The sequence below is a fragment of the Zea mays genome, chromosome 2 (assembly GCF_902167145.1).
Source record: "Zea mays cultivar B73 chromosome 2, Zm-B73-REFERENCE-NAM-5.0, whole genome shotgun sequence".
Classification (NCBI taxonomy): domain Eukaryota; kingdom Viridiplantae; phylum Streptophyta; class Magnoliopsida; order Poales; family Poaceae; genus Zea; species Zea mays.
The window spans coordinates 158,071,592-158,082,842 of NC_050097.1; the positions used below are offsets into that span (position 1 = coordinate 158,071,592).

The following is an 11,251-nucleotide window of genomic DNA, read 5'->3' on the forward strand; positions in this document are numbered from 1 at the left end:
TCCGATTATACTGCTTCTCGAACCTGTGATCTCGTAGCGACACATATAATATTATTATGCAATTTGTGCTTATGTTGGTGTGATATTAATTTTGTCTATACCATGTTTGTTTGTATTGCTACGACTAGCAGCGAGGTTACGAGTCATCTGAAGAGCAAGTTGGTACCTGGAATCTCAAGTTCGAAGAAGTTGTGCCCTTGATCACTTCTTATTAACCAGTCATGTTCTGATTAATCATAATGATCTGTATAGGTTAATTTTGATGGGACCCAATAGGTTACCCTAGTTTGACTATCTTTATACCTTGTTTACCACTGAATTTTTGGGTAGTACCTGCTATTGCTTTATGTGGTTTTGGGTATAGAGATACACACTGTTCATGATTATACTTTTATTATCAGTTGTTATTTACTGTTCATGTTAAGATCATTATGTTAATTGGGACATGAAGAACCACCCGGGAAAACAGTGCTACCACAAGGGTGGTATGGGACGCCCTTGGCTGACTAATTAGGAAAGCTAGTGGAGGACTACCTTACCCGAAAGGGGCAAGAGCAGTAGGGGAGTGGTCAGTGTAGGGAGGCCCTTGGGTTGATTTTGCTGCGATGACGGTCAGGCGAGGGGTCCCTGCATTGGAGCTTCCTAGAAACTATAGCGACTTTTCTAAAGCTAGTGAAACTTTGTAAAGGCCTCGTAGTGTTACCCTGCCTCGCCTCCTTGGAAGAGGTGTATGGGATTGGCCTTCTCTTGGCAGATGGGTAACATGACTTGTGGGTAAAGATGCACAACCTCTACAGAGTGTAAAACTGGTATATCAGTCGTGCTCACGGTCAAGAGCAGCTCGAACACTCACATGATTAATTTATGGAACTAAATTCAATTTGTCATATGCATTGCATCGTAGGTGTTGTTATTACTTTTGTTCTACTACTTAATCGGGTTGATATTTATTTATACTTAGTAATTGCTAATAAAATTTTGACCAACTTTAAAAGCAATGCTCAGCTCTAATCATCCTCTTTAGTAAGCCTTACACTTCACATGAGCTCACACCTTTGGCGAGTTCATGCCCATTATTCCCCACAACTTGTTGAGCGATGAACGTATGTGAGCTCACTCTTACTGTCTCACACCCCCACAGGTCAAGAAAAGGTACCGCAGGATGAGGTGCATGGAGGATGATGTGATGAGTTCTTAAGAGGTCTAGGCCGTCGTCTCACAGTCAACTTTTGGTTGCTAGATCGTTGTCTCCTTATGATGTAATTATTTATTTATTTTATACAGAACTCCTATTTTATAGTAAAGATGTGACATTTGTTTCTATACCGCTAATCATCATATGTGTGAGACTTGGTCCCAGCACACCTGATGTTTATTTCATTCCCGGGTTTTGGACCCCTAAAACCCGGGTGTGACAATCACTCCTGGACTTAGAAGCAAAGCCTAACCCTGGTCCACCAGTTCTCTTTTTGAACTAGCTGGCCATCATGCCCAATTAGGGCTCACTGCTAGATACTCAGCTCAAGACCGACTGAAGGTATGTGTTTTCTTCCTCGATCCAGGTCTTGTCGTGTTTGTAGGACTCAAGAGCATACTACAAACCCTCACAGAGTGCACATTGTGCAGGTGCAGGGGCACTCACTGAGCTAGCCTTCTCAAGCAAGGCTATCCTAGCGTCTCTCTCCGTTAGCTCAGTCTGCAAGCTAGGACAAGCGGTACACGCACCTAACAAGCTAGATCTAGATTTCAACTCATCGCGCTCATTTAGCAAGGTGGTGTACTTGGTCTGCAAAGTTTTTGATGTTTGACATGTGTAGAGCGCACTCATCGCATTTAGTCTTGTCAAACACTACAACTGAAGCTCTAGCAGACTCAAGCTCCCTAAGCGTGCTCTCATACTTGAATTTAAAATCTTTCCTATCATGAGCAGCAAGCCTAAGCAGTTTATCCTGATTAGCCAAAGTAGTCGTTAGCTCTTCTACCTCAGCGGCGAGATCATCGGTGGAGTGGGATACATCAGAAGCAGAGTCGTTGCCGATGTCCTTGTTGTCGCTGGCACTGACCGTGTCCTCACCAAGTTCCATGGTGCAGAGGCCTCCCGTGGTGTCGACGATGAAGCACAGGTCATTGAGCTTGTCCTCAACATGCCTCTCAACCTCCTCGTCGCTCGAGGAAGAAGAGGACTCCTCGAAGTCATGGTCGAGGTCGCTGAGGGAGGTAAGGAAGGCACGCTCCTTGATCTTCGCCTTTTGGTGGTACTTCTTCTTGAGTGCCTCCTTGTCCAAGCCTCCCTTTGACTTGTGTCTACTAGAGGTGTACTCTTGCTTGCCCTTCTTGGGGCAACTAGCAATAAAAGTGGTTAGGGTCACCATAGTTGTAGCATCCATTCTTCGACCCACCACGCCACCAGCTCATACGGTTGTTGTGGAACCACGTGAACCGACTAGCCACAAGCACCAACTCCTCATCCCCAAGGCTCTCCACCTGCTCCTCTGTGATGGTTAGCAAAGAAGACAAAGCAAATATATCAGGTGAGGGGTTAGAGGAAGCACCACCTCTAGAGATCAGGGCCATGGTGGGTGCACCAGGGTTCTCAATCTTAGCCTGGGTCTGGTGGTCAATCTCAGTGGACTTGAGCTTGCTGAAAAGCTTGTCCACGGTGAGAGTCTCAATTGGGCGACTCGATGATCGCCGAGACCTTCACCTCCCAAACCCTCCGATATAGAGCATGTAGCAACTTCAGCGCTCTCTCCTGATCATCATAGGGAAGCTGTGACTTTTTGGCACACATCTTGTTCACAATCGTCTGGAACCGAGAAAACGTCATGTCAATGGTCTCTCCAGCCAATTGAACAACACTATCATACTCTTGCTGGTACGTCTCAAAGAGTCTAGTTTTGACATGATCATTGCCCTCATGGAATCTCTCGAGGGTGGACCAAATCTCGTGAGCCATAGCTAGATGTCCAACTCGCTCAAACTCAGCCAGCGAGAGGCACAAGAACTAAGTGTTGCGAGCTTTGTTGTTCAAATCATGGAACTCCACTTAAATTGGAGTGATTCGTTCACTTGTAGCATTGAACGCAACATCGAGGCAAATCTCCCAGACTCTGTACCCTATGAAGATATGCCACCATGCAGATCTTCTAGTACGGGTAGTTAGTCCCATCGATGACCAGTAGCATGCCAACCGATTAGGGAAAGGAAATCCTTAGCCGGCTCTGATACCAATTGAAGGACCAGTGAGGCGACCAGAGGGGGTGAATGGGAGCCACTAAAAATTCTTGAACTATGAGAACACTATGACTTTATTTCCTGACCCAATCCAACCTCTAGGGACACCAAAAACACTTCGCAAAAGAACATATCATCCACAGATCGTTTGACTACTCCTACCAAGTTCTAGAGAAGAGTATAAGCTCAACGGGGCCTAAAAGACTTGATTTGAACCCAAACTTTCACAAGAAACTCCAAAGGGGACCCCAAAGGTCCAGTAAAAATTCTGGGTCAAAGTCATAGAAAAACGCGGAGTGGTAGTGCTGCTTGTAGGTGCGGTAGTGTCGGATTGCAAAATTTTTCCAGAATGCTCGCAAATTGTGCAGGCAACAAGGTACCAGGGAGAAAGGCGAACCATGAAGTTTGAGTAGAAAAGGATCAAAATTCCTTGTCTGGCAGTCTTGAGAGCGGCAGTGCCGCACAATCAAAACTTCACAGAATGTTATCAAATTTCGGAGACAATTTGCGTAGAGTGAAATATGTCTACCGGTGAAGGATCAACTCCAACAACATAGAAAACAAAGTGCAGATCAAAAATCCTGTTTTGGTTGGGGTTTTGTTGGGGTTTTCTAGAAACGAGTTTAAACTGAGTGCAAATTGACCCCTAGTGCAAATCGCAAATCTCAGAGTGCTACACATTGACAATCACTCATCATCAACCCGAACCACGAGGGAAAAGTCAATCTTGTGTTCACAATTTGACCCCTAGAATCTTTTTTCCCAATTTTGTCTTCTATAAAGGTTCCAACCATACCCAATGTCTCTAGGGTCATTTGAAACTTATGCAAGTGTAGAAATGATCCAAAATCCATTTCTTACTCAATATTACGCTTTTGCCTAAGTCTAGGTTGTTTCTCTGGATTTGCTCCATTCTTTTAGTTCTTCATTCATTCACTTAACGAACCAATTAGTCCATAAGGTTGTGATGGTCATCAAACATCAAAACAATTATAAAAATAGATTTTAGACATTTCCCTTTCACTAACATACCTTTTTACAAGCATTCTTTGTTGTTAATGCTGCTTTGAGTTAATCGTTGATGTACTTACGGTATAAAATTAATTAGAAGAGTTTTCCTTTTTTTTATCTTTGTTTCCTTATAGGTCTTCTAGTCTTGGATTTTTTTCCTTTTCTTGTTTATATTACATTTATTTACCCTTACATTGTTGTGAGAGTTGTGCTCAGTTTTGCTTCATCCGTTTTAAGACATTGTAATTGGTTTAGCTCTTTTTCGTTACCATTTGTTTAAATATAATTTTCGAATGATGAGCTACCAACTCGTCTTCTTTAGACTGTGGATATGCCTAGAAGATCCTCAAAGAAGTATAAGGTGTCGTTAATGGATCAACACTCCTACACATGAGAAAGATGTTAGTACGATAAACAATGCCTAGGAAGGATTTTTTTTTGCATTTAAGATTAATGATAGTGAGAGATGAACATGCTAGTCGTAGAATTAATGAGAACTAAATTATCAAATACAAAAACTAAAATTCTATTTAAAGAATAAAATAAAATAAAATAGAGGATTAAAAATTAGTCTCCGTAAATCAAACACTCTTAAATCAAGAGGGATGAATTGGTGTTAAGTATTTGGTTGATGCTAGAGAAAAAACCAAACATTCTCCCCGTTATTCTGAACAGATACAAATGCGAACAAAAAAGCATATCCATCCAAATATCGTAATCCATTTCATTCCCCTGAGAAATTAATTTATTTCTGCAGTTTCCTCAAATTCTCATGGTCTCGGTTTCTCGCCTCGCCGCTTCTCCGCCTCCCGTCTCGTCTGCAACTGCAACTCCACCTCGGCCCTCTCATCCTCGTCACCACCGGCCACGGCCGGCCTCCACCGCTGCCTGCCCACCGCTCGCTACACTCATCTCCCCAAAGTGGAAGAAGAATCGGGCTGTTGCTCACTCGTACCCTCTAAGTGAGGCGGGCCTCACCAACCTTGCTGCTATGCCTTCCACGACGCTCGCTGCAGTCCACCACCACCGGACAGGAAGCACCACCTAGTTCCTGACCCTGATGTCCATGGCACCCGACCATCCCTTCGATGCCTTCGTCGCCGCAGCTCGTGGCGCCATAACCCACCTTCACCTTCCCGTCATCCACATCCCTGGATCCAATTCCAGTCCTAACCCCGACTCCAAGCAGCACCACGAACCCGAGGTCGACTGCCTGCTCCACCTCCACGTCGTCGTCACCAACTTCTTCCACAAGCCCCTCAGATCATTCGCTAGGTGCTTCAGGCCCAAGCGACGGGCAGGCAAACACTCCCCGCCGCTCTACCAGGAGCCCAGCAATGGCGCGACCCCGCAGCAGCAACTGGAGCTCCTGCTCTGCATTGCGTTCGATGCCTTCGCCCACAACCTCCACGCGCTGGAGGACGCCTGCAAGCACAAAGGCGAGGAATTTGCTGTCGCTACCCGACAGTTGGAGCAATTTGTGGTTTTCAGGAAGGTAATCGATGGGAAGAGGGCCGATTTCGATGGGTTCCTTTCAAATCTGGGCTTTGCAAAGGTTGGGCCACCGCCACCGCCAGCAAGCATCATGGGTGGTGCTTCCCCTGTCCCAGCACCAGCACCAGTCAGCAATCAGGAGGATGGTGCTGTGATTGGGAACGGCGAGAGGGTGGACATTGCTAGTGGTACACAACAGCAGGCACAAAAATTGCCTGCCCGGTTGCTTAACATTCCTTTGTCGAATGTGGAGCGTCTGCGGTCTACGCTTTCTGCAGTTTCACTGACGGAGCTCATTGAATTAGTTCCGCAGCTGGTGAGCAGATCATCGACATCGGCAGATGCACATCCTGACAAGAAGAAGCTTTTCTCAGTGCAAGACTTCTTCAGATATGCGGAAATTGAAGGTAACATAATTTTTCATTTTCCAGCAGAGAAGTGTCCACATTTCTACTTCTTCAGTATGTAGGCTCATGGTCTGCAATTGCCAATCATGCATTCATTTTAATATATGGCACGGAAATCACCAAATTAGATCAGTCACTATTAGTCCTCTACAGAAGGCTCAAATGCCAGTTTTAGAGTCAAAAGTAATTATATTTTGTACAATTTAATCACTAGACTTCTTCCAATATTCAGATTCAGGATATGCCATTCGGATCTACAATTTACAGCATAAAATCTGTTCTGATGTTATCCATTATTTTACCACCGTATCTAGAAAATTTGGGTGAACTACTATCAAAGATATGCCTACCAGACATTTTAATTGATCCATGCAACAACAAGGGGTACCATCCTGTTATTTTTCCTGCTAGTGCATTTTGAGTCAAGCTCACTCTATCCATTATACGATCTTCAAACTACAGTTCTAATTGGTACCTCAGCAATTCAGCATTCTGCTTAACATAATGCAATGATACTTTTGAAAAGGTTGCTCTTTTATGTATTAGTTAGATCATAAGGTGATATTTGTAACTGATGTTCTGCTGCTGCAGGAAAGCGATTCTTTGAAGAGTTAGACAGAGATGGTGATGGCCAAGTCACTCTAGAAGATCTCGAAATTGCAACGAGGAAGAGGCGGTTGCCAAGGAGGTATGCTCGAGAATTGTTCAGGCGTACAAGAAGCAACTTCTTTTCGAAATCAATTGGGTGGAAGCAATTTTTATCCTTGATGGAACAGAAGGAAGCAACCATTCTCCGAGCATATACCACGTTGTGTTTGAGCAAGTCTGGAACACTTCACAAGAATCAAATTTTGACTTCCTTGAAAGGTGCTGGACTTCCAGCCAATGAAGATAATGCCGCTGCCATGCTACGGTATCTAAATGCTGATTCAGAAGGATCAATCTCATATGGCCATTTCCGCAACTTCATGCTTCTACTTCCTTCAGAACGCCTTGAGGATGATCCTCGGTATGTCTGATGTATCCTGTTAGAAGAAACCTGTGATTGAATTGGCTTTAGGGAATAGTGACTCTGCAATCATCACCAATTCTGACAATTATCTTCTCTTTACTTACAAATTCACTCAGGAACATTTGGTTTGAAGCAGCCACCGTTGTTGCTGTATCCCCACCTATAGAAATATCTACAGGAAGTGTTTTGAAGTCTGCTTTAGCTGGAGGTCTTGCAAGTGCTCTCTCTACCTCTCTGCTGCATCCTATTGATTCAATGAAGGTACAGTAGCATGCTTCTTTATACTGTTTTAGTTACCATGCTTCTTTATACCGTTTTAGTTCAAACAAGTGATTCAGTAAAGCACATGATATTGAACTGGCACTTTCTATGTATAGCATCCCATTTTGAGATCTTACTTTATTATGTCTATGATTTCTTATCACAAATGAATACACATATGGTATGCCATGGCATTATTTGTGGCCTCACGAATTAATATGGGATAACAAAAGTTTAGCCTGCTGACCAAAGTAATCAAAATGCAATTGCTTTATCTTTAATGTATCAGACACGTGTCCAAGCATCTACACTCTCATTTCCCGAGCTCATTTCAAAGCTTCCACAAATTGGACTTCGAGGATTGTATCGAGGTTCTATCCCAGCAATTCTCGGCCAGTTTTCAAGGTATGTGGTATTTCATAGGTTTATATGCAAATCTTTTGTAGGCTATAAAATTCAAATCCTGTCATTTGCAGCCATGGTTTGAGGACAGGAATCTTTGAAGCAAGCAAGCTTGTATTAATTAATGTCGCTCCAACACTTCCAGAGATTCAAGTATGATTAACTACTCTAGTACTTGTGCAAAATTTAAGGCTATCTCCAGCAGCTTACTCATTTTCATCTCTCATTTCAAACTCCACTCTGAAAACAATGTAGTTTACAGTGCAAAACAATGTTTTGCACGACCATATGCATGATCTGTTGGCCATAGCCTTATGGAGCCCACCTTATAAATCTTATGATTGAACTTTTTAGAATTTAGTAGCTGTAATAGAAACTTTCTGGTTCTCTGTAATAGTTATTGTGTTTTGCGGAATTGCTTGATGATATGCTTTTTGTTCCATAGGTGCAATCAATTGCATCCTTCTGCAGCACAGTCTTAGGGACTGCAGTCCGTATCCCTTGTGAGGTTCTTAAGCAGCGATTGCAGGCTGGAATATTCGACAATGTAGGGGAGGCGATTGTTGGCACCATGCGACGAGATGGCCCAAAGGGATTTTTTCGTGGCACTGGGGCCACACTGTGTCGCGAGGTTCCTTTCTATGTTGCTGGAATGTGCCTCTATGCAGAAGCTAAGAAGGTATCCTCGTTTTGAACTGATTCCTGGTTTCACCAGACCTTCAAAGTGGCATTCACAAATCCCTATGTTGTTAACAAGTCAGCTACCATTCTTAACTACCTTTGGCTGATTTTGAGCTATCAGTTCTATTGATTTGGGGGGAAAATGTCATTCCTCTTAACTCCAAAAAGGCAGCCTAGTGACTTTGTTTTGACACGTGAAAGTTGGTACCAAATGGAGCTGCCTAAGGGGTATTTTCGCTCATTTACTAGTGGTACTCGTGACTACTTTTGGTTCTCATAATTTGTAAATGATAGCTATATTTGTATCACTATGCCTTGCATATTGGTGCATCTATGATGGCTTTTTTTTTTGTTCTGCAGGCAGCACAGCATGTTTTGAGGAGAGACTTGGAAGCATGGGAAGTAGTGGCAGTTGGAGCATTGTCTGGAGGACTTGCGGCAATAGTGACCACTCCCTTTGACGTGATGAAGACTAGGATGATGACTGCCCCTCCAGGCACACCAGTGTCTATGCAGATGATAATCTTGTCCATCCTTGGAAACGAGGGTCCACTTGGGCTCTTTAAGGGCGCGATCCCCCGCTTCTTCTGGATTGCTCCTCTTGGAGCAATGAACTTTGCAGGCTATGAGCTTGCCAAGAAGGCAATGATAAAAGATGAGAAAAATTCCAGTGAGTCAACACGAGAGATCTTGCCAAGAAAGCAGTGATCAACCATGCAACTTTTTTATTTTATTTTTGGGTCCATGTTGCAGAGAAGCAACAGAACATCTGCCTTTTTTTGATATTGGGAATTACATTCCCGTAGGGCCTTGAGATGGCTGTATAGTATACATTACATGAGAAAAGTGCTAGAGGACAGAGGCACATGCTGGAGCTGTTGTTCTTTTGCTGGATAGGACAGCTCACTTGTTTTGTTATCCGACGATGATCCATAGCCTTCCTTGTTAAACACGATGTAAATTTGCTCTTGTAGTTACCCTGAGGACATTTGGCTTTCGACCCAATTGTTTTGGTGTTCGAAATGGAATGATAGAGCCATGACGAAACTAAAGAAGAAAGGACAAGCGTTCCCACCAAAGAGGTTTAGGATTTAGAAATGGCAATGGGACTTGATTTCCTGCGGGAATTCCTCTATTATAAGTGAACGGGAAAGCTATTCTACCAACGGGTGGACGGGGACAGAAAACTCTTCTACCGACGGGTGGACGGGGACACAAAACTCTTCTACCGACGGGTGGATGGGGATGGAAAGTTTCTTACTCCACGTGGATGTAAACGGGAAAAACTCTTCTATCGACGGGTGGACGTGGACAGGAAAACATTCTCTATCCCCATTCTCTACAGAGACCTATTAAACTTGCACGTGACGATGTTTTGTGTACTAATTAATGTTAAAAATAAATAATTACTTTGTCAAGAGATCGCTCATTGTACAAATGTGCACATTTTGATATACACATAATAGTTTCTTACATATGACAATATGTATAAGTGATAATGTTTTGTATTAATAATAAAAGATGTGTGTTCTATTTATAATTTAAGTGGGAACGAAGATCCTGCCGGAGATTCTCATCCCGTGGAGAACGGTGATGGGAAAGAAATGTCTCCTGCAAACGTTCGAGGGGATCCTCACAGGAAAAAATTCAACGGGAGGACAGAGATGGAGAGTTATTTCCTGTTAGGGAATTTTTCATTGTCATCCCTACTAGGATCTATGCTAAACATCATTTTCATACACCAAAGATGAAGCTCCACTCTTCATGGCTCTGTCTTCCGAATGGCGGTTGGCACCGAGGTCTCTCTGTGTGGTTTGGTAACATTTGTTAGGTAATCTATTTAGATCTTGTTTGGTTGTATCTGGATCGAATGATATTGAAGGGGATTAAATCACCTTATATTTAATTTTGATAGATAGGAATTTAATCTTCTCTAATCTCTTTGGATCCAGATGCAACTAAATAAGGCCTTAAGAGAAAGATGATCGTAACGACTGACTAGACCCACATGTTGAATGATAAAAGGATTGTAACAACTTGCAAATACAAGCGAGGAGGCAAGTAATTCGACTCACTGAGTGAACAAATTGTTTTGGAATGAAATTTATTTCAGATGTAGCGATAGAATTTGAAGCAAGCGTGGAGTCATGGCCATGGTTGCAAATATATCACTAGGGCCGCAAGAAATTTTCCACATTGGCCCACCACATCAATCATAGGCCTGTTTGGATCAGCTTTTTCTGACGAGCTTTTCTGAGAAGCCGACTGGTAAGAATCTAAGTGTTTGGCAACGTGGCTGTAGGGAGAAACTGGTACGAATCTAAATGTTTGCATGGACATATTTACAAAGAACAAATTCTAAAAATAAAATATGACAAAAAATACATTATCAAACTAATGAGCACGTAATTAGAAAGTTCTCCATTATAAATAGATACCTATTAATATTAATACACATATATGTAAACACGAGGTGTCATAGAAGACGAAGATGAGCATGAAGCACGAACACGGTCGAAAGTTGAACTGCAACCGGACAAATCAATTGTTATTGTAGGAAAAAAGTAATCAATTGCTATTGCAGGGAAACCCAATCTATAGACGGGCATAGACAGACAGGGGTGTGAGCGACTTCTCCCGAATGCGACCTCCTACGCGCTTCTGTGTCCTTGTTGTATTTTGGTTTTTGAAAAAAGAGCTTCATCGAGAATTGCTGCGAGAATCTATTGTTTGGATGGTAAAAACTGCT

The 11,251-nt window shown here is 42.9% G+C and overlaps 1 protein-coding gene across 1 annotated transcript; it reads left to right on the forward strand.

Annotated features, from left to right (window-relative positions):
- The first annotated feature begins 5,056 nt into the window (after positions 1-5,056).
- LOC100275632 (uncharacterized) lies at positions 5,057-9,373 on the forward strand. The gene is made up of 7 exons (NM_001366601.1): positions 5,057-6,146; positions 6,738-7,155; positions 7,275-7,419; positions 7,709-7,824; positions 7,896-7,974; positions 8,267-8,500; positions 8,863-9,373. The coding sequence occupies exons 1-7, from the start codon at positions 5,306-5,308 to the stop codon at positions 9,208-9,210; spliced, it is 2,181 nt and encodes a 726-aa protein (NP_001353530.1). The 5' UTR covers positions 5,057-5,305; the 3' UTR covers positions 9,211-9,373.
- The last annotated feature ends 1,878 nt before the right edge of the window (positions 9,374-11,251 follow it).